The sequence below is a fragment of the Syngnathus floridae genome, chromosome 11 (genome assembly GCF_059516105.1).
Source record: "Syngnathus floridae isolate MCC-2025c chromosome 11, RoL_Sflo_1.0, whole genome shotgun sequence".
Classification (NCBI taxonomy): Eukaryota; Metazoa; Chordata; class Actinopteri; order Syngnathiformes; family Syngnathidae; genus Syngnathus; species Syngnathus floridae.
Window position 1 is genome coordinate 12,051,551 of NC_142423.1, and position 22,611 is coordinate 12,074,161.

The 22,611-nt window shown below is 44.4% G+C and overlaps 2 protein-coding genes across 11 annotated transcripts; both read left to right on the forward strand.

Moving 5' to 3' along the window:
• Positions 1 to 232: 232 nt before the first annotated feature.
• Positions 233 to 11,449, forward strand: mst1rb (macrophage stimulating 1 receptor b). 4 transcript variants are annotated; one of them, XR_015861245.1, is made up of 23 exons: positions 233 to 365; positions 438 to 509; positions 1,927 to 3,217; positions 3,337 to 3,513; positions 3,602 to 3,724; positions 3,784 to 3,954; positions 4,056 to 4,216; positions 4,432 to 4,579; positions 4,654 to 4,790; positions 4,978 to 5,157; positions 5,268 to 5,367; positions 5,456 to 5,674; positions 5,756 to 5,902; positions 6,609 to 6,762; positions 6,885 to 6,974; positions 7,050 to 7,265; positions 7,334 to 7,414; positions 7,489 to 7,670; positions 7,749 to 7,858; positions 7,925 to 8,090; positions 8,179 to 8,315; positions 8,887 to 9,180; positions 11,207 to 11,449. XR_015861245.1 is itself a non-coding variant. In XM_088389348.1 (22 exons), exons 3-22 carry the CDS (start codon positions 2,021 to 2,023, stop codon positions 9,119 to 9,121), a joined length of 4,131 nt encoding a protein of 1,376 aa, XP_088245474.1. In that variant the 5' UTR covers positions 234 to 365; positions 438 to 509; positions 1,927 to 2,020; the 3' UTR covers positions 9,122 to 9,929. The 4 variants fall into 4 exon arrangements, 3 of the variants coding, with proteins under 3 accessions (XP_088245474.1, XP_088245476.1, XP_088245475.1); XM_088389348.1 differs by lacking the exon at positions 11,207 to 11,449 and having other exon boundaries at positions 234 to 365; positions 8,887 to 9,929; XM_088389350.1 differs by lacking the exon at positions 11,207 to 11,449 and having other exon boundaries at positions 234 to 365; positions 7,053 to 7,265; positions 8,887 to 9,928.
• An 841-nt stretch (positions 11,450 to 12,290) lies between these two features.
• Positions 12,291 to 19,142, forward strand: LOC148391139 (uncharacterized). 7 transcript variants are annotated; one of them, XR_015861463.1, is made up of 10 exons: positions 13,009 to 13,113; positions 13,302 to 13,359; positions 13,440 to 13,896; positions 14,059 to 14,169; positions 14,272 to 15,478; positions 15,544 to 16,659; positions 16,741 to 16,816; positions 16,887 to 16,991; positions 17,643 to 17,710; positions 17,966 to 19,142. XR_015861463.1 is itself a non-coding variant. In XM_088390730.1 (10 exons), the coding sequence occupies exons 6-10, from the start codon at positions 16,518 to 16,520 to the stop codon at positions 18,048 to 18,050; spliced, it is 480 nt and encodes a 159-aa protein (XP_088246856.1). In that variant the 5' UTR covers positions 13,009 to 13,113; positions 13,302 to 13,359; positions 13,440 to 14,169; positions 14,272 to 15,478; positions 15,544 to 15,658; positions 16,502 to 16,517; the 3' UTR covers positions 18,051 to 19,136. The 7 variants fall into 7 exon arrangements, 5 of the variants coding, with proteins under 5 accessions (XP_088246858.1, XP_088246856.1, XP_088246860.1 ...); XM_088390730.1 differs by having other exon boundaries at positions 13,440 to 14,169; positions 15,544 to 15,658; positions 16,502 to 16,659; ... (1 more) ...; positions 16,882 to 16,991; positions 17,966 to 19,136; XM_088390734.1 differs by lacking the exon at positions 14,059 to 14,169 and having other exon boundaries at positions 13,015 to 13,113; positions 13,440 to 13,467; positions 15,400 to 15,478; ... (1 more) ...; positions 16,502 to 16,659; positions 17,966 to 19,140.
• Positions 19,143 to 22,611: the final 3,469 nt, after the last annotated feature.

Consider the following 22,611-nt stretch of genomic DNA (forward strand, 5'->3'; position numbering starts at 1 on the left):
TACCTGCATTAAACATGCGCTTCTGTTTCCTAAACAAGTTAACTGTAAAGGAACATTTTGCAGTACGGTTAGTCAAGCACAACCTGATGAGAACAATCAGAAGAGCTGATCTAAGAACCAACATAATCAATATTGTAGGTTTTTTTTGCACAACTGCATTCACCTCCCACAGTGACAGGGAGGTAATTGTTTGACAATACATTTCTCCTGTTCAATTTTAAAGTTTTGCATTGTGCCAGAATCTCGCAAGTGTAAACATAAGCGAGTCAGCTGATTGGATCCATTTGAACCGCCTCTGGCGTCTCGGGCATCTGTCAAGCGAGAGGCGTGGGGACGAGGAGGAGCAAGCAGCACGAAAGCGTGCGGTGAGTCGCGAGCAGAGAAATCCAAATTATGAACCACGCCAATTCTCGGACTACTTGCTATCTTCACATTAGGTAAACCAGAGAACTGACAAGCGGGACAGAACGCCAAGAACCAGGCTACGATGCTGCTGACGTCCCGTTCAGGTATGACGTCATGTCGCCTTATCAACATGAGCAAAATAACTCTTCAAATAAATTAAGATGTTAAATGATGAGCGCACTTTTTGACGTTATGTACTAATTGTAATCTTTTAATTTTAGAATGATAAACACGACTTGAAACTAATTTTCCTGTATAATGATTGGATTCACGTGACACACGAGAGAAAATCTAATTTAATTTAAGGATATATAATGGAAGTATATTCAAGGGCCACTGTCAGTCACGGAACTTTTGAATGATCACTTTTCCGTGTAGTTTTACCATGAAGAATACAGGGGAAATAAATAAGTCAGTTCTCAGAGATAGCAGCCCCCAAGGTGCATCATTTGCTTGCCTGCCCTTCCACTTAATCAATATTTGTCTTGGCTCACAATGCATTTAACATAATGACTTTTTGCAGCCCGCCTCTTCAAATCCCAGCGGATATTTTGCTATTGATAGATGGAAAATGGTTATCCTCTTTTGTCTAATTAGCAGTCAAGCAAAAAAAACAGGTTGCTCAGACAATTTCCTGACTACTGACGACACTGATTTAGCCCCAAGTAAAACCTTCAAGCTTACCTTTAAATAACATTAAATAACAAATAAAGAAAAAAGAAAATTCAGTTGGAGCTATTTGCTTGATAAATCACAACTAGATTACGAACGTAATCAATGGCACCACAATAAGACCCTCACCTTTCAGTCACTTGTTGAATTGTAACAAAACATGTGACGTTCCATGAATTATTAATTTAAAACACTATTCGAGATTAAATAATAACTTTGGGCCTTTTGAAAAATCAACATAAAATATTTGTTCAGAAATATTTTCATGACTTTGCTTGTCGCTATAAGTAGACATGAAATGCTAAGCCATGAAAAGACGGGCAATTTGATGGTGACTTTTCTCAGCGCATCCATGCATGGACATCATTCCTCTCATGAAGCACGTAACAGTTGTGACATGAATGTCAACTAGAGAGGCCAGGGTTTGCGAGCACAGTCTTAGTGTGATGTGCTGAGTTAATCATTGACTAGTAATGTCTGCACAGGATGGAGACCTTTCAAGTGCTACCTAGTGTCTGGAAATAAATAGATTATATTCTGGAAAACTAGAAATTTACCAAAAGCATAGAAACCACGGATTTTTGGAGACAAATGTTTGATAATGACCAACGTCCAATAAATTTGATTCACTCCACAGCAGTGTGAGGTAACACTGTATTTACACAATAAAAATGAATAACCGTACTAGTACAGTTTGCTGAGGGCAGTAAACTGTGAATGAAGTTATTTTTAGTGTGAGCTGAGCTGCATCCAAGCAGATCTCCGCTATGACAGCCCTTCCTGCTAGCAGTAATTTCCAACACTAAACAATTGTTCATTTACTCGATCTTGACTATTCCTTTCATCCAGATACCTCAACCTGGTGTTAAAGATGCTTTTGTGTGGACATCACACCTGGAGGTGACCCCGAGTGCTGGTGGCCGACTCTGCATCCCAGGTGGGGATGGCCGGCCGGACCCCCACGTGTGTCTGTCTTCAGACTCTGCTGGCCTTTGCCTTGGCCAGCTGTCCCTCCCTGGCCCCAAACACAGTCAATTTCTCGGTGGTTTACACCATGCCCTTTTTCCAAGCCCGTGGCCCGATCCAGAACATTGTCAACAACTCCTTCTACCAGGAAGTATATGTAGCCTCGCAAAATGTCATCGAAGCCGTCAACAGAAGCTTGGAGAAGACATGGGGACTTCGGACCGGGCCGGTGGGGAGTCCGGAATGTCAGGTTTGTGATTTGTGTCAAATAGACAGAGACCCCAACTTCTTGGAGGACACAAATAATCAGGTGTTGTTGCTGGACACCCTCTTCATGTATTTGTATTCATGTGGAAGTTCCCAGTATGGTGTTTGCTATTTTCACCAACTCACCAACGACGGAGAGCCACCATCTATTTCCAAGTGCTTGTTTCGAGCCGGTTCAAACTCTGCCGCTTACTGTCCCGACTGTGTCGCCAGTCCTCTTGGTACCAAAGTCACCATGGTGGAGGAAGGTCAGACGGTCTACTTCTTTGTCGCCGCTACCGTCAATGAAAGTGTGACTCAGCGTTACGGAAGGAAGTCCATATCTGTGCGTCGACCTCTGGCGACCGAAGACGGCTTCTACCGCGACGTCCGTGGCCTGACTGTCCTTCCCGGGCTGAGGAGGACTTACCACATTGAATATGTCTACAGCTTTTTCACTCAAGAGTTTGTGTATTTCCTCTCCGTTCAACGAGAGAGTCCGGACCAGGATTCATCTCCATTTCAAACTCGACTGGGCCGTCTTCCGCGGAATGAATGGGAGATGAAACGATACCGCGAGGTCATCCTCGAATGTCGTTTTGAACCTAAACGGCGGCGGAGGAACGTGGTCGGTGAACCTTACAGGGATGTGGTGTACAATGTGGTTCAGGCAGCACATTTTGGCAAAGCCGGCAGGGAGCTGGCTGAAGAATTGGGCGCGGAGGAGGAGGATGACATCCTCTATGGAGTCTTCGCCGTCACGGATGACAATGGAGTCACCGAGCACGATTCAGCCCTGTGTGCCTTCCCTGTGGACAACGTCAACGAGGCCATCGCCGACGGGGTGGATGACTGCTGTGAATCTGGACCCGAGCAACTGTCCAGGGGACTTTGCCACTTCCAGCCCTGTGAAAGCTGTCCTCATGAGGTGAGCCAATCGCAATGACTTTTCAAGGCAGAAGAAGAAGAAGACAACGCCTATGAGTTTTAGTCACGTTCAATCAATCCTAAATCATCTGCGTTTGCTGCTTGTGGCCTTTTGGCTAGAGCATGGAGAACAATACCACATGCAGAGACCATCCAACCATGGTTTCCCAGCCCTACTACAGAGTGGACCTCTTCAACCGGCAGATGACAAATGTCCTCCTCACCTCTCTGTTGGTGACCACCATTGACAACAAGACCGTTGCCCATATCGGTACCTCCAACGGTCGACTGCTGCAGGTCCGCTTCATTCTCTTTTGAATATGCCCTTGAGGTGATTGTATTGATATTCATGTGTTGTCATGCTGAATCGTGTTTGTGCTTGCAGCTGGTGCTGACAAGATCCAGCCCGATTATCTTTGCCAATTACTCTTTGGCAGAGAACCAAAGGATCTCCTCCATTGCTGCAGTTTACTCATCAGAGTATCTCCTGTTTGTGGTCGGAGACAAGGTAAAAAGCAAATACACATTTAATGCGTATTCATCTCGAATTGTTCATATCACTTCCAGATGATTCGAGTCCCACAGAGAGGACCGGGATGTCAACACTTTCTGACTTGTGCCATGTGTCTGAGAGCCCCGAAGTTTATGAGCTGTGGCTGGTGCTCGGGGGTGTGTTCATGGGAGAGCGAGTGCTCGAGTCATTGGCGGAATGAGTCCTGCCCGCCACGGATCACCGGGGTTAGTCTTCTTCTTGACTCCTGGATAAGATGTAAATCATTTTTTACCCAATAGCGGTTGCATTTCCAAGTCGTGCTGTAAGTTCTGCTTCATCGATGCAGTTCTTCCCGCGGACTGCTCCCCCTGACGGACAAACAGAGTTAACAGTGTGTGGATGGGAGTTCCAGTCACCCCTAAGACCCGCTATTACCTCCAGAAGCCACCAGGTTAGACTGGGACAGACATCATGCATTGTGCTTCCTGTCAAGAGTAACAACACACAGTGAGTGAACTATGTGAGCTTCAATTTGCATCTGTTCTATTGAAAGTAATAACTTTATATTGGTATCATTTATTATGTGGAAAAAAAACTCTCGGAATTCACAAATTCCTACTGGGTGCACTTTTGTCTTCGATTGAACGATTTCAATCATCTCTAATATTTCACAAAGCTCCACGACATGCTGATCCAAATCTTTTATGTCCTTTTATTTTTAGCCTGGTGTGTAAGATTCGCTCCGGGGCTACCGATCTGTCAAAACCAGTCAATGTTACAGTGGAAGTGCACGAGGGCGAGGGAGGCATGAAGGTGGAGGGACGATATGCCATTGACGGCAAGGCACAAATGGCCGGTTTTACATTTCTGGTAAATTTGAATTTGAGCTGGAGTAACATTTTTTTTTAGATCTTTTGTGTCCTAACTGATGGAATCGTATGCAGATACCCAACATCACAGAGATCCAGCCCAACTATGGACCTCTCATTGGGGGAACATTGATTACAGTGACTGGAGCTCACTTGGATGCCGGAAGGACAAGGAGAGTCACACTTGATGGTGTGCCCTGTCCTATAAAAAGGTCTGAAATGTTTTTTTTTTTAATCGTACTACCTTGAGAGACTTCCTGAAGTAAGTTCTTCCACAGATGTGCCCCATCATGTTTGTTGGCTTTGTAAACTATAATTTCAAGAATGCCTCACCCTTTATGAATATTGATTGAAAATGTGTCGATATATTTCAACTGTCATCTGTTTGCCTCTTTGCAGAGTCACAAAGCCCAAAGACAATATGTCTTCCATCGTCTGTCTGTCCCAGCCCATCTCAGAAGTGAGGGACGTACCGCTCAGTGTTTTCATCGACAAGTCTCCCGTCATCACAACAAAGGTTTTTTACTACAAAGAAAACCCCAAGATTACAGCCGTCCTGCCTGATTGTAGCTTTGACAGGTAGGCTAGTAAAACAGCAAAATAACTGTCACTATTAAAGTCTAGTGCTTCATAAAATTTAATCGATTTTTTTTCTCTTTTGAAATAACTTGTCTGTGCTTGAACTCCAGAGGATCAAATATTTTGATTGAAGGAGAGAACCTGGATTCTGTTTATCGTACTATCATCCACTTCAGACCTAATGAGAGCCACTTGAAGCCTGTGACAAGGGTATCAAGCCCCGAATGACTCCTGTACCTTGAAAAAAAAAGTCTTCATAATATACTGGCTTTTTCAAATATGTGTCATTTGTTTCCAGGAATGCATTGGCAAGGCCTTGTCCACAAGGATGCAATGTGTCACTCCGGTATTCCCACGGGACGAGACAGAGGAAGGAGAGCTTTCCTTCGACATGGATGGAGCAATGGGACTTTGGAACAAAGAGTTTTCCTACCACCCGTACGGCGAGCCAATACCCTTTGAAACAGAAGGACACGAGTTGCATTTATATCCTGGCTTCGATGAAGTTTCACTCCACGTAAGAGCTGATCATGGATTGTCAGTTGTGGCATTTTCCATGACCATCATTTTTTTAATTGATTTTCCTCACCGTTTATAGCATCAGAAACTAAATCTGGTTAGCTCCTGCATGACCATCATCATGACGGTGGCCGGCGTTGATTGTGATGCTAAAGTCCTGGATAATGAAATCACCTGCAGGATTCCCAAAAACTTAACCATCCCAAGTGAAGGACTCCCTGTGAAGGTGAGTACCACAGGAATCTTTCCAAATGAACAACAAAAGACCTTAGTCATTAATCCTAATCATTTACAATAAATTGATTATAATTCCCAACATCATTAAGTCAAAGTCATTCCAAATCAAATATAAAGACATTAGGCAATATTTTCAGAGAGAATAAAAAATGTTATCATATTAAACCCACATAGTCTCTGAAATTCAACAACAGCCTCAAGCTGCAATAATACGATTATCCATTTTGTGGAATGAACAACTAAAACAAAACATGTTAACTGAGGAACTGTTTAGTCAGAGGCGGGAAGCTGTATCCCCGTTTCTCGTTGACAGGGCTTTCATTTACTTTGGACGGACAAAATATCATCGAGTTTTCTGTAGAAACCAAAATAAAATTAGCACGCACACAACCTGGCAATCAGTGAGGTGCAAATTAGCATTATACTTATATTTATGCTCATACTTATAGTTAAACTCATACATATTCTTACATTTATACATACATATACTTATGCTCACACTTATACATATACGTACTTATACTTACATATACATATTTATACTTATACATATAAATTTGCTTATGCTTATACAGTACATATACGTACTATACATATATGCTTATACTTACATATACTTATACAGAGTATACAAATGGTGCAATGAGAACAGAATTCCTTCACAATTTATGACGGACTGTGTAATGGCTTTCTAGATCTCCATAAACGGACAGGTCCACAATGTGGGTCGAGTAATAAGGGTCAGCAGCCACTATATGGTGGGGATCGTGCTCGGGATCCTCGCAGCTCTGGTAGCCGGGGCAGCGCTGGCCTTTGCTGTCATGAAGCACCTGAGGAAGAAAAAGAAAGGTAGGGGTAGCTGCGTGGACCTTGACTTGTTGCAAGTCTCTCAAGCAGAACATCCTCAGTGTTTCATTGTCTGCGCACTTCATGAGTGGTTGATCATTAAAACAACGTGAAATATTTTTCAGCTTCCATGGTGGAGAACCGTTTGGCTCACTGCGGAAGCCGTTCTGGGACAAATTCTGTTGAGTTATCACCGGTTGGCGACTACAGGAGAGGTGACATTCCGACTCAGAACACAAGTCTAGCTAGCTGTCTGACCGATGACTTTTTTTTTCATATCCTTTTCTCAGTAGCACCCCTAAATCCTCCGTCTCCCGTCGCCGGGCCTTTGGCCTTCCCCAGCCTGTCCTACGCTGCAGGCAGTATAGACATTACTCTCACGCCTCTCATGGCTGCAGAGAAAATTTCCATTTCCAGTTTTAGACCAGAGTTATTGGAGGAGGTAAAGGATGTTCTTATTCCGGCTGAAATGCTCCTCGTGCAGCACCATCGCATCATTGGGAAGGGTAAGATATAACTGAAGTGGTGTGTTTAGGGGCGATCATTCTCTGACCTTTTTCTCTTCCTCGTCCAGGTCATTTTGGAACAGTCTATCATGGATATTTCACGGATCATAGCAATACAGAAAAACACTGCGCTGTCAAGTCTTTGAATAGTGAGTCATGATTGTTTGCTCCAAAGGTTTCACTGAGATCCTATGGACCTTTTCCAAACATGCCGTGTCATTAGGGATAACGGATGTCGAAGAGGTGGAGCAGTTTTTGAAGGAAGGTATCATAATGAAGAGTTTCCATCACATCAACGTGCTGTCTCTGCTGGGCATCCTCCTGCCACAGGAAGGTCTTCCTCTGGTGGTTCTGCCTTACATGAAACACGGAGACCTGCGCCACTTCATACGCTGCGAGAAGAGGGTGGGATATTCTTTGTCCGACTCGTGTGAAGAATAAAATATTTTCGAATCACAAAAACATTTTTTTTTTTTTTTTTAGAACCCCACTGTGAAAGATCTCATTGGCTTCGGACTGCAGGTTGCCAAGGGGATGGAGTATTTGGCTCAGAAGAAGTTTGTTCACAGAGATCTCGCAGCACGCAACTGCATGTGGGTCGCAGAAAAATCAGTTCTTCCATCGACCGACTGACATCTTATTTTGGTTTTCTGTCTTAGGCTGGATGAATCTTACACAGTCAAGGTGGCAGACTTTGGCATGGCCAGAGATGTTTTTGACAAGGAGTATTACAGTATTCAAGACCACAGAAAGGCCAAACTGCCCGTCAAATGGATGGCTATCGAGAGTCTACGGACACAGAAATTCACTTCCAAGTCCGATGTGGTAAGCAAAACAAAATGTCAAGTCTCCATCAAGGGAAAATGATATTTGATGTTTTGCTATTTTCTCATATTTGGTGTCATGGGAGCAGTGGTCCTTTGGTGTGCTGATGTGGGAGATGCTGACTAGAGGAGCAAGCCCTTACCCTGAAGTGGACCCTTATGACATCACGCACTACTTATTGAAGGGCAGGCGCCTTCCTCAGCCTCAGTACTGCCCTGGCCCTCTGTAAGTCTTTCTATAATCACTTGTATCGGGGCGCCGGTTCACTGCCCCACGGTTTAGAACCAAAAGATTAAAACAGTCTATGGTTCCAAATGCATTGTTTTGTGAATGCAAATGTGGGATGTTTTTTTTTTTTTTTTTTTTTTTTAATCACTGCTGTTGCAAACAAATTTTTGTTGGTGGTGTGCCTCGAGATTTTTTCCAAAGTGTGTCGTTGATGAAAAAAGGTTGGGAAACACTGTGTTAAGCAATACTTTGTGTTTTGGAGTTAATATGCCCAACAGAAACAGCACACACACACACGCACACACACATCCCGTTACCACGAAACATGTTTTCTTTCGAAAATACGATAATGACAAATCCCTTTGCATGTGGTAGATTAGAATAGATAAGCCATTCATTCTTGCTTCACATCCAACTTCAGTTAAGTGTTTCTCAAACTTCAGTGAGCCAAGGTGCCTACTTTTTTCATCAGAATCAATCAGCACCAAAACAAAAATGTCACAAATCGTGTATATACGTAAATAATGATCTTGTGTCAAATGTACTCAAATTGTTTTTGTTGTTACAGGTACAGCATTATGCTCGAGTGCTGGGACCCGGATCCAGAATTGAGGCCTAACTTTGCCACGTTGGTGTCTGCTATCACCAGCATCCTCTCAAGCCTCGAAGGAGAACATTACATCAGTCTGAATGTCACGTATGTCAACCTGGACCAGCCGAGGCCCTACCCAGCACTCACGGAGTCTGCTGATGAATACGACTCCACGGACGCTGATAGTCACTCGGGTTCCGTCTCCTCCTGATCGTATCCCCTTCAAACTGACCTGGCATCAGTTTGAAACACAAGAGGACAAAAACTCAAGTATGTTTTACCCTTAAGCAGCTGTCCATTGGTCTGCCGTGTGTGTGTCTGCACACAAGTGCCACGCACTAGTAGCACTAATTTTATCTTGTACGACTAGTGTGTGAAAGTATATAGCAGTGGAAAAAAAAAAGGACAATCGCTGATGTAGTTTGGACTATTTATATACTGACTTCTCTTCCAAGTGAGGACAGAGTGTACTAGTTGCCTACATGGACGTTAAAGTGGCTCTCAAAAAATATTGAATAAATGCTCAAACGGCTTTCGATTTGCCTTAGTATGACATTCAAATATACGCTTTTAATTGCCCTGCAGTCCAGTGTTTGTTTTGTAAACTCGGATAAAGGGAAACAATGTGGTTGTTCCAAATATCTATGTATCAAAATGTACCAAAAACTAAATTTGATGTTCGTATTGAGCTCATGTCTGAGAAAGTGTCATAAATTATAAATATTTATTTGTTTATAATTGTGTCATAATGATTTGGGTGCCCTTTGTAAACATTTCAAGCGTGTAATATTATAGTGACCGCTAGAGGTCAGCGTTGCGTTACATACTTTGTCGGCTCGGAAATATAGATGGATAAAAAGGTTTCATAGTGACGCGTCTCTATTTTCAGTAGTCTAGCAACACAATTGACCCCGATCTGTTACCCATCATCTTTTTAAATTAGTATACAAACGATGTAGCAGCAGCCTGAGTTATTAGAAAGAAAACACCCCAATTAGGCACCATTTCATTTTTTCCTGTCACCTATTTATTTTGCCTTGAAGATTAAGTAGAAGCAAGCTAATGCATTTTCAATTAAAAGATCAGATGAGACAGTCAGAGTTGACAACCACTCTATCACCCTCTCAAATAAACCAAACAAACATCCTCCCCCTGCACCGGCACACACTCCTCCCGTTACTCTCACACATCTGACACAAACAAAGAAAACCAAAGGGAAATAAACATGCTTTTTTTTCATCTTGCCAAAGCATAGTGGGGCTTTTTGATATCGAGAATAACTGAACCCGATGTAGATGTCAAAATCCTTCAGAGCCCGCAGATAAACCAGGCTATAACTCTCGGAGCATCTTAAAACGTTTCTCCTGAGCAGGGTTCAACGAGAGGTCTTATGCAGTATGCCCTTTGATATCTTACTTATCCACATAAATGTTTCTTCTTCTCTGCTGTGTGTGTTTTTAATGTCTACATCATTCGAGAACCGTTCTGCTGCCATCAACCAGTGTGAGCAGACTATCGAGTTTAGAAAGAATTAAGGGGCATGAACCAGAGTGCTTAAAAGTGGTGCACTGTGGGGAGCCTCCAAATCTGAACGAAGATAATGAACTCATTTCCGTGGTGACGGAAAAATATGGCATCCCATGGCACATGAGGGCAGATGCTCAGAGTATTGTACGCAAGCATGTTGCCATGGTGAAGCAGTCCTGCCGTGATTCTGGCCTGAATTGGCCTTGCAAATTCCAATTTCATGTTGAACCGGTTGAGCCTGAGCTGAGGATTCGAGTTACTGCTGGCCACTCGATCTAAGAACTCGCTTTAATTGTACGGGGACCGAACGGCCCATAGTAAAAGTAATGAAGCCCGGTGTCATTAAATCTGTTTGGAATATCTGGCCACCTAGTGGATGTAAAACCATTACAGAGCCACCAGGAGTTAAATGTGCTCATTGTTGTTTAGTGCCGGCAGTGCACGGTGGCCTTTTGAGCTGAACATCAGCAGCATTTCCAGTTAAAAAACAGCTCGTTTTTTTATTTGAGTTGTTTCCTAGCTGTCTACTAATATACAAAACACTATGTAATGCTGAGTCATCAAATGATTTGCTCGTTATGCATTGGTGGGCGGACTGCAGATACGAACAGCTTCAACTTACTATATTTCAAACATGCAAACGACAGCTATTTTTTTACTCTGACACGTGGAAGAAATTAATGAGGATATATTTTCTACTCATGCATTTGCTCAGCTACTGTACGTCTCCATACCAATAATCTGTGGCTTTTTTGCTCCCCTTCATCAGGGCCTTTTTCAAGCGAGACGGCACGCACGTCATGAGGAAAGCATCAATCTTAAATATCTCCAGGGACCAGCCTGTCTCTCAGCACTCTTGCTTGCTCATCAAAATCGATGAGCGCTCTATTCAATGACAACTATCTGACTTTCGGGCCACGTGTGTTGCGGGACCTTCGTAGCGACGTTCTCCTAGCCATCGGCATCCATTTTTAATGATGTTAGAGTATGTGGCCTTGGTGCCGCTCATCAAGTACGAGCTCAGGCTCCTGTCAGAGTGTAGGCTTGCTGAGAGGGATAAGAGCTCTCACTGCTGCTATGTCGAAATAGATGTGCTGTTATTACTGCCCACCTCTGCTGGACCATCTGTGGAGTGGCAGAGCGATGTGACAATTACATAAGATGTTCACAACAAGCCCCCTCGTTCCTATATTTTGAGAAATCTTTGGCGGCATTTTGATTTCTGTCAGATTACAGATCCGGTGGTAATATTAATTTATCACCGTCCAATATCACCAGTACTATTTTGTGGACTTGTTAAACTGACCTCTAAGTGTACATGCTCTGAAGTTGGCACGATAAATACAGCATGCTCTAAACCACAGGTGTCAAACACAACTCTACTCTACACGATCATGAAAAATTCAAGTTCATGGCAGGCAAATGCAGTGCTGGATGGAGACTGGAGCTGAATATAAATATGATAAACCGAGGTAAACAAGTTAATCTCAACACGATTCCTGTTCCCGTAATTTTTTATCGCCTTCGTATCGGGGCTCAGTAGGCAAATGGAGTTTTAAAAATCTAAGATAACATGCATGCGAGCGTTCGTTTCTTTTCGTGGCAGCATTTGCCTCCCACGCCAGCCAGCGGTGATGCATCCACACACACGACTAAATAAATTAGCACTCATCTTAAAATCTAATGAAAACCTGATGCTCTTCAAACCCTGCAGGAGCAATTTGCATAATAATTAGAACATTGCAAAAGCCGTGGGGGAGGATGGCACAACAAACTCCTGTCAAGTGAATTATTGAACATACTATAGACCAGTGTTTCCCAACCAGTGTCACACTGGTGTGCCATGAGAGATGTTCAGCTGTGCCGTGGGAAATTGCCCAACATTAAATACCGAGCGCATTGTAAAGAGAATCGCCAAACCACAGGTAAGTTAGCGCAAGGCCTGGTCAGCCACTTGCTAATCGTGCATGCGCGGCAAATCGGAGAATCTTGAGATTTCATGTTGTGGCATCGGCACATACTCAGTTTATGTGTGTGTTGCTGTTCGTGTTGGCTGGTGAGTGAACGATTCGTTCCAAAAGAACAAATCCTATCAGTGAGGGAACGAGTCAGTGACGCGTCTTACCGTTCACGACCGGGTTGCCAACGAATCAGTGTGTAAGTATTGTATTATAGAAAGAAATGTGTTAATTACCCGAGCCAATTATTATCATGTATAATAATTTTGGGGTAGTTGTATTGTTTGATGTCTATGGGTTATTTCCAGTGGATGTTATTGAAAAAAAAAAAAAAGCCGTATCATTGTGTGTGTGTGTGTGTGGGGTGGGGGATTCGTTGAACGATTCGTTTGAACGACTCTTTTGAGTGAACGGATTCTAAAGATTCGTTCACCTAAAAGAACTAGAATGCACATCACTACTGCAGGGTATCCATCCAAACATGTTCGGTGTTCAAAGTTTTAACGGATAGTCCGAAGCAACCCTTTCCACAGTAGTCACCATGACAGGCGACCACCTGGTGGCGACAGTGTGCCGAGCGCCGTTGGACGATCAGGAGAAGAAGATTTGAATTGACGGATGTGACGTCAGGGCTTTAGGTGAATTGAAGACAGGTGTGCTCAAGGGGAGTTATCATATGCAGGTGCTACCGAGCGCGTGGCGGCGGACGGTTTCTCAGGTAAGCGAGCATGCGAGCAAATGTTTGTCGTCTCCTGCCGTCTCTCACGACGGACGCCATGTTTTCACACGGCGACCGTAGGCGTCGAAGTTAACTGGAGAGCGCAAGGAGAGTTTTCACATCGGCCCCAAAATGTGTGGTTTGTTGCCTTTTCTCACAAGCTTTTTTTTTAATTTTGTTTGTCGCAGGATTGTCGTGCTCTCGTGACTCGGCAACGTCACGTCCACCGCGACGGTGGGCCTGGAGGTAAATTGTAGACCGCAGGCAATTTAGCCCGTGAGCAAATGTTTGCACTTTCTTATGATGCCATTTATTATTTCTTGCAGGATTTTCGCTGACTAGGGAGTGCTTGAGGTTTGGGCACGGCACGGCACGGCACAATCGACTTTGCGTCGCGTCGTTGCGCGTTTTGGTGGTATTTTAAATGTCTTTCGCGTTTTTTTTTTTTTTTTGTAATGCTGGCCAGCATTTTTTTCATTCGTTTGTTTGTAGAAGGTTCGTAAATGACGCCACCGATGAGCGCGTGTTTGTCTGACTATAAGAAATGTTAGTTTGACTCTAGTAAACTAAACCATTTGTATATTATTTTATATTATGCGTGTGCCATTTCCGTGTTATGCAAACTGATAAATGTAACGAATTTGCTACGTCATGTCCAAATCAGAGCAAATCCATTCAAAGATGGCGCCCGCCCGCTCTCGTTCCGTTACGCAACAAACATTTGCGCGTGTTATTTTCTCCCATTTTGGACGCCGCCAACCTGGATCATCTGTCCAATGTGAGGTGAGTTGATGAATGATGAATTTAAAATATGAATTATAATCCTGAATTATTATGATTTACTACAATATGATGATATATTTTTTCAACTGCAAAACTCTAATTAGTATGTATAAAATTAAAATATCTACTTTTGTTGCAATAACTTCTGTTTGTCTTTTGTAGCACAAGAAAAGGCTGCCCAGCCAGCATCCTTCTATAGAAAGCAAGCCGGAGGCTCTTGAGGAGCTATTTCAGTGATGCTGAGGACACTGAGGAAGAGTAGTCCTAAACCAGGTGAAAACCTGTTTTTGTCAAGTTTCAGCTTCCCAACACACAATGGTTGTCGAGTTTTAGCTTCCCTGCACACAATTAATGACTGTCTGTGTGTTATTGTAGGCTGCAAGAGGAGCTGAATGGGAAAAGTATAATTCCATATGAAAGGCACAATGGCCAATCCAAAGGAGCAATGGCCAATCCGAAGGAGCAATGGCCAATCCAAAGGAGCAATGGCCAATCCAAAGGAGCAATGGCCTATCCAAAGGAGCAATGGCCAATCCAAAGGAGCAATGGCCAATCCAAAGGAGCAATGGCCAATCCAAAGGAGCAATGGCCAATCCAAAGGAGCAATGGCCAATCCAAAGGAGCAATGGCCTATCCAAAGGAGCAATGGCCTAGCCAAAGGAGCAATGGCCTAGCCAAAGGAGCAATGGCCTATCCAAAGGAGCAATGGCCTATCCAAAGGAGCAATGGCCTATCCAAAGGAGCAATGGCCTATCCAAAGGAGCAATGGCCTATCCAAAGGAGCAATGGCCTATCCAAAGGAGCAATGGCCTATCCAAAGGAGCAATGGCCTATCCAAAGCAAAAGTCAACATGTGCGGATCATGTGCCCAGGAGGGGGCAGTGTGGTTGCCTTTGGTTATGGGTGCACGACGGAAAGGTTGCAGGTGTGGACAGTGTTTGGGGGTCTGACGGTTGGTCTTGCTTAAGAGGTTGTGGCTTATCTGGATCCAGCGGTGTCTTGTGCTTGGTTGCCATTGACGGCTCACTTGGGGGAGGACGTGGTGACTTGGATGGAGACAAAACTGAACTTTGATGTCCAAGCTTGCCATATGACTTGTACCATTTTGTGTCTTTTTTTTCCTAACCTGCCACTGTCGTGCTTGCTGCGTTCTTTGTTCTCCCCCATCGGTGTAGGGCGGCATTGGAGCGAGCCGACCCTGAATGTCCAATTTTGCAATTTGACTTGTACCATTTCGTCTTTTTCTAACCTGCCACTGTTGCACTTCATCTAACCCTAACCTACCACCACTGTGGTACTTGCGTTCTTTGTTCTCCCCTAGGCGTAGGACAGCATTGGAGCGAGACATTTTGTCTTTTTCTAACCTACCACTGTCGTGATTGATCTAAGCTGTGTGTCCTTTGTTCTCTAGGTGTAGGGGGCGGTGTTTGGGCAAGCCGGTCCACGAGGAAGACGTAATGATGCGAGCAGCGCCCAACTCATTGCATGTTCTGCCATTTGCAGGCCGGACGCAAAAGGGGGGGGCGCACAGCCCGATCCGACCCGGCGACGGTCACCAATAGTAGCTAGCCGCTGTGATCAAGTAAGCAAGTGACCGACAACTTGGGGTGCTCTTTGAGTTTCTAACATTTGTTTCTGTTTCTGCAGATGGCGACCGGGATGTGACACGATCTGATCAGAGGTGAACGGACTGCTGTGGCATCGCTCTGAAGTTTTGAGGGAGACCCGCTTCCCTGGAGGCGTCGAACTGCGCAGCTTCAACGTGTGAAATGATTTTTTTATTTTTTAAATTACACCAGCGGTGTCCCAATGTCTGCTTGAGGGCTGCATACTGAAACAAATTCAGAATTCTTTAACGCAAATTCATTAAATCAATCACGAAATGTTGCCATTAATATTTAGTGCTACAAAGCAGTGTTGTGTTCAGTCGTGAGGTGTGTTGATCAAGTTGCCCCGAGGCTGCCATTTGGACACCAATGGTGATATGTGTGTAGGGCTGCACGTGTATTGGAAAACTTCCATATGGTGGTCTAGGTTATTGACATGCACTTTAAGACAGCAAAGATTTTTTTTTTCATGTCTCAAATGAAACACGTTTTCTTGCCTAACTATTTGTAATGAGTTAAGACGATAAGTCATTGATGTAAGTTAAAGTTAACTAATCTAACTGATCTCATTGCGATCAAATAGTTAACCTCCATCCAAGAATTTTGCACAGCTTGCCTCAATGCAGTAGTCTGGCCCAATACTGCCATATTAATTTTCCAAAATGTTGTGCAGCCCTCATTGAGTGCCAAACGCGCAGCGACGGCAAGCGACCGCGCAGCGACGGCAAGCGCAAGCGACTGCAAGCGCAAGCGACCGCGCAGCGACAGCAAGCGCAAGCGACCGCGCAGCGACAGCAAGCGCAAGCGACCGCGCAGCGACGGCAAGCGCAAGCGACCGCGCAAGCGACGGCAAGCGCAAGCGACGGCAAGCGCAAGCGACGGCAAGCGCAAGCGACGGCAAGCGCAAGCGACGGCAAGCGCAAGCGACGGCAAGCGCAAGCGACGGCAAGCGCAAGCGACGGCAAGCGCAAGCGAGACTTTTGTGCTTGTCTTGCAAGGTGGAAGAGAAGATGGATGAAACGAAGAGCCGGTGGACGGAGGCCACCAGACCCACGGTTGGTGAGCGGGTTGCAAAGGAAGGAATCACCCAAAGAAAGCAGTCACCAAGTGTTGAAGAGGAGCCTGATGCATGACTGGCCAAGGCTGGCCAGAGGCGGTGACATGGCAATCCAATCTGCAAGCGTAGTGTACACACTTGTTGGTTTTAATTAGATTTCCTTATTTTTCTGCCTTTCAGCTGGCAGCGGATGGGGCGAGCGCCAGCCTGCACCGAGAGGGACTGGGCTGCACCCACAAGACCAGGGAGGGGGCAGGTAATGAGTACGTTGACAGAAGTGAACCGCATGCAACTGAGTGCCGTTTGTCTTTTTGCACTTGTGCGAGGCGAAAGACGAGTCCAACAACGGCCGGAGCAGACCCGGACCTTGGCCCGTGACGAGCGGCCCACACGAGACTGATGGGTGCAGATGCAGCCAGCGTTTCGAGAGAGTATGACTTTGTTTTTTTCTTTTGTGCTTTCCCTACCCCTGTTTGAATAGGGTAACTAGTAGCACGCACGGGCATGTGGGTTGCTGTGACCCTCTAGATACGAATCGGCAAAGTAGACACCCCCTGCCTCTCCCCCCCCCCCTCTCTCTCTCTCGCTCTCTTTCTCCAATGCGCCCGGCAGTACCTGCATGGCCTGGTGCACTCAGGGTGGAACGTGGCTATACCTTGCCCTTTGTGGAATACCAGGGTATAATGTCTGCCATTCTGGGTCCCAGTGTCGTCGACGGTGTCGAGGACAAGGAGATTCTCCGTGACGCTCTCCGTGACGTCACGTTTTCCTCTTTTTTTCCTCTCGGGGCCAAGCCAGCTCTACTCAGGGGGAACTGGCCGGTTGCGCTTAAGTGCGCACCAAAGCCTCTTGTCTCCTCTCGCTCTCTCGCTCCCTCCCTGCCTCCCTCCCTCCCTCCCTTGTTGTAAGGGGTTAAACATTTCATAACCCGGATCGCTCCAATGCGGGAGGGCCGTATGAGACATGCGCCAGCCCGTGCGTGCCGCTAGTTACCTGATTCAAACTTATCTTAGTCAAGGTTGGGGGGGTGCTAGTGAAAATTTTCCTCTTGCCAAAACCACCACAATATGTCTGCCTTTCAGGATTGCTGGGGCAGTGGATCGGACGAGTGCCTGCACAGAGGGACTGGACAGGACCGCGAGACCAGAGGGTAATAATAAAAAACTTTATTTGTAGAGCACCTTTCATACAAGAAATGCAGCTCAAAGCACTTTACATCAAAGAAAGAAATTATAAGCATTGAATTCTTCATATAGGAACAGACATAAAAAGAAAACAAACATTCATGTGTGCATACGCTATTAATAAAGGGAGCTTAAAATAGGAGCAAGCTTTAATAGACAGGTAATGAGTACGTCCACAGAAGTGAACCGCATGCAACAGAGTGCCGTTTTTCTTTTTGCAGTGGCACGAGGCGGAGGATGAGTCCAAACGTCGACTACCGGCCGGCGGGGGGGAGAAGCCAACCATCACCCGACCTTCGCACGTGATGAGCGGCCGACACGAGGCGGACGGGTGCGGATACGGAGAGGGCAGAGCGCCCAGCCAGCATTTAAGGAGAGTATGACTGTTTTTCCTTTTGTACTTTCTTTCTTTCCCTCCCTCCCTCCTTCCACTTTTTCACTGGGTGTGCACACTGGCCGTCTGCATGAGGCCTCTCTTTCTCAGCGCTGCGTCATTTTTGCAATATTGTTTTGTTGTGTTTTTTAAATACATGAAGTGAACTCTTTGTACTGTAATTGTGTGTGTACCACTGAACTGCAATTAAACTGTAAACTGAATTCAAGTGGTCCATTTTAAGCATTGGCAGTATATCGTGCATACAAACTGGAATCATTTGAGACATTCTCAATGATAAGACAATTGTAAAGTTAGGCTGAAACAAAATTGACTTGTTAAATATGCAGTGTCAGGCTTTTTATTTATTTTTTAAACTACACAAAGAAAAGCTGGATGCATTCTAAATTGTTGACAAAAGCCAAGTAGCCAGACACCCATAGATGCAAACGACAAGCGTACAAACAGTCTCTGCTGCGATCAATAAGTCATCTTTGGCAACCCTGCTTTAAAATGGCCACCGAACTCAGAATCTTGCAGAATGTTGGTACATTTTTCTGTATGAGTAAAAGCTGTTATTTTAATGTAGTCAGAGCCATTTTTTGGTTTGTTTTGAATCGTCATGCATCATGTGGGCATTCTTGTGAATAAAACCAACAGTGGTGTGTTTGCTTCCTGTTGGTGGTCTTGTAAATAAAGTCAACTTTGGTGTCAGTCATCATTCGGGATGTGCCTCAATCGATGGTGCATCTCTTGAATGTGAAACTTCTTGCATGTTTTGTTACAGGGCTTGATGTCTTCATTGGCTGTCCAGTCCAGGTTGCTGCTATAGTCAATTGAATTTATAAACATAGCGTGAAACTTCCAGGACCTTAGCTTTCAATTCAAAGCAGAGTTGCGTAGCTACACGGCCAGCCACGGCACATGTACTGGGTGGTACCACCCAGTTCAGAGTGAAGTAAAGGCCAGAGTGTTCTTTTTCATACCGGCATCCTTATGAAATTGACCATATCAGAAAAGCTAGATGAATTCAAAGTGCTGCCACCGAGTAGCAGCATATTTGCCCCAGCCTGTCTGATGCTGGGTCGATGTGATGCACCGTTTGTTGTTTTGCCCAAAACCTAAGAAATAAAGTACTGCCGTTATCTCGCCAATGTGCATGTGTGTCGAAAGTACAAAACAAACTCATTTGCATGATAGACGTCTAAACCACATGCTAGATATTTGCCTCAACCTGTCTGATGCTCTGTTTAACTCTACGTGATCATTTTTAATCATTTTAATTTTTAAGTACATTACAAATGATAGGTGCCCCAATTAGACAGCTGGGTCAATGTGACCCGTCTTTTGCGGTTTGTTCTGCCCAAAGCAACCTAACAAATACACATAAGTACTGCCGCTATCTCGCCAATGTGCGTGTCTCTAAAATGTACAAAGCAAGCAAATTCATTCGCATAATAAACTTCCAAACCACATGCTAAAAAATATTCATGTGATGCAGAAAGTCTTCTGTAGCTTGCTAAGATTTGTCAATTTGAGCAATGCCGTATCCGAACCCGAGGCTGGGGGTTGCCCGTCCATGTGCCTAATCGCTCGGGCATTGATACATCAGCAACGTCAAGTCAAGTTTATTTGTATAGCCCTAAATCACAAAGGGCTTCACATAGACAAAAATTGACAATTATTCTCAAAGCATCCCCTGATCTTAAGCTCCCAATACTTCCTTCTAGGTCTCCTCATGTCCTCAGCACTGCAAACCTTTGTGCCGGTACACCATATGAAGTAAATGACGGAATATGTTTTTGTTTTTTTACACCTCTAATGTGTATCAAGCATACCAGATGGTGTTTTAGAACAGCCTATAATATTAAGTTACAAAAAGTTAAAGTTTAAAAAAACTTACTAAAGTTTAAAAAAGTTATTGATTATATATTTGCTCCAAGGAGGGAGTATTGACAAACTTCACCTCCTTCATAGTCTGCGCATTGCTGTGTGCTTCGCAGCGCGGTGTAGACAGCAGGGGGCGCAGTGGGCGCAGGCCGCACGAGGAGCAGGGGGCGCAAGCGGCGCAGGCGGCGCAGGCAGCAGGGGTGGGGAATCGAACCCTGGATCTCAGGTGTTCGAGCGCAGCGACGGAGCCACTCGCCAAGCGTGGCGAGCTCGGCAGTGACCCCGCTTTCACTTCGAGTCATTCTTATACGTTCAGTATTGCGCTCCGCGCGCGCTGGGTAAGTACAAAAGAGAGCAGACGGCCGCCGTCTCCCAGGTCACACTGGCCGACCGGTTAGTGACACGGCCTCATGCCCCGTACAACCCTGGTTCGATCCCAGTGGTGGGAACTTTCTCCGGCCCGCTTTTGCAAGTGTCTGAATACATGCATATAGGTTGCATGTCGACGCATTTATTTATGTATAAACGCCCAGTGTGGCCCCGCCCGCAAGTGGGCGGGGCGATGCAGCTGGCCCCTCCCCCATTGAAATGGCCCCGCCCCTGGCCCCGCCCCCTGCCCTACAAAAAGACAGTAGGGTAGGGTAGGGGCGAAGCCCCGCCCCCTCCCCTACAAGAAGACAGTAGGGCAGGGGGCGGGGCGAAGCCCCGCCCCCTCCCCTACAAAAAGACAGTAGGATAGGGGGCGGGGCGAAGCCCCGCCCCCTATCCTACTGTCTTTATATACAGTATATATATATACAGTATATATATATATATATATATATATATATACAGTATATATATATATACTGTATATATATATATACAGTATATATATATATATACAGTATATATATATATATATACAGTGTATATATATATACTGTATATATATATATATATACAGTATATATATATATATATATACAGTATATATATATACTGTATATATATATACTGTATATATATATATATATACAGTATATATATATATATATATATATATACTGTATATATATATATATATACAGTATATATATATATATATATATATATATACTGTATATATATATACTGTATATATATATATATACAGTATATATATATACTGTATATATACAGTATATATATATATATATACTATATATATATATAGTATATATATACAGTATATATATATACAGTATATATATATATATATATACTATATATATATATAGTATATATATACAGTATATATATATACTGTATATATATATATATATATATATATATATATATATATACTGTATATATATATACAGTATATATATATACAGTATATATATATATATACTGTATATATATATATATATACAGTATATATATATATATATATACTGTATATATATATATACAGTATATATATATATACACTGTATATATATATATACTGTATATATATATACAGTATATATATATATACTGTATATATATATATATATATATATACTGTATATAAAGACAGTAGGATAGGGGGCGGGGCTTCGCCCCGCCCCCTATCCTACTGTCTTTTTGTAGGGGAGGGGGCGGGGCTTAGCCCCGCCCCCTGCCCTACTGTCTTCTTGTAGGGGAGGGGGCGGGGCTTCGCCCCTACCCTACCCTACTGTCTTCTTGTAGGGGAGGGGGCGGGGCTTCGCCCCTACCCTACCCTACTGTCTTTTTGTAGGGCAGGGGGCGGGGCCATTTCAATGGGGGAGGGGCCAGCTGCATCGCCCCGCCCACTTGCGGGCGGGGCCACACTGGGCGTTTATACATAAATAAATGCGTCGACATGCAACCTATATGCATGTATTCAGACACTTGCAAAAGCGGGCCGGAGAAAGTTCCCACCACTGGGATCGAACCAGGGTTGTACGGGGCATGAGGCCATGTCACTAACCGGTCGGCCAGTGTGACCTGGGAGACGGCGGCCGTCTGCTCTCTTTTGTACTTACCCAGCGCGCGCGGAGCGCAATACTGAACGTATAAGAATGACTCGAAGTGAAAGCGGGGTCACTGCCGAGCTCGCCACGCTTGGCGAGTGGCTCCGTCGCTGCGCTCGAACACCTGAGATCCAGGGTTCGATTCCCCACCCCTGCTGCCTGCGCCGCTTGCGCCCCCTGCTCCCCGTGCGGCCTGCGCCCACTGCGCCCCCTGCTGTCTACACCGCGCTGCGAAGCACACAGCAATGCGCAGACTATGAAGGAGGTGAAGTTTGTCAATACTCCCCTCCTTGGAGCAAATATATAATCAATAACTTTTTTAAACTTTTGTAAGTTTTTTTAAACTTTTTTTAACTTTTTGTAACTTATTATAGGCTGTTCTAAAACACCATCTGGTATGCTTGATACACATTAGAGGTGTAAAAAAACAAAAACATATTCCGTCATTTACTTCATATGGTGTACCGGCACAAAGGTTTGCAGTGCTGAGGACATGAGGAGACCTAGAAGGAAGTATTGGGAGCTTAAGATCAGGGGATGCTTTGAGAATAATTGTCAATTTTTGTCTATGTGAAGCCCTTTGAGACTCTTTGTGATTTAG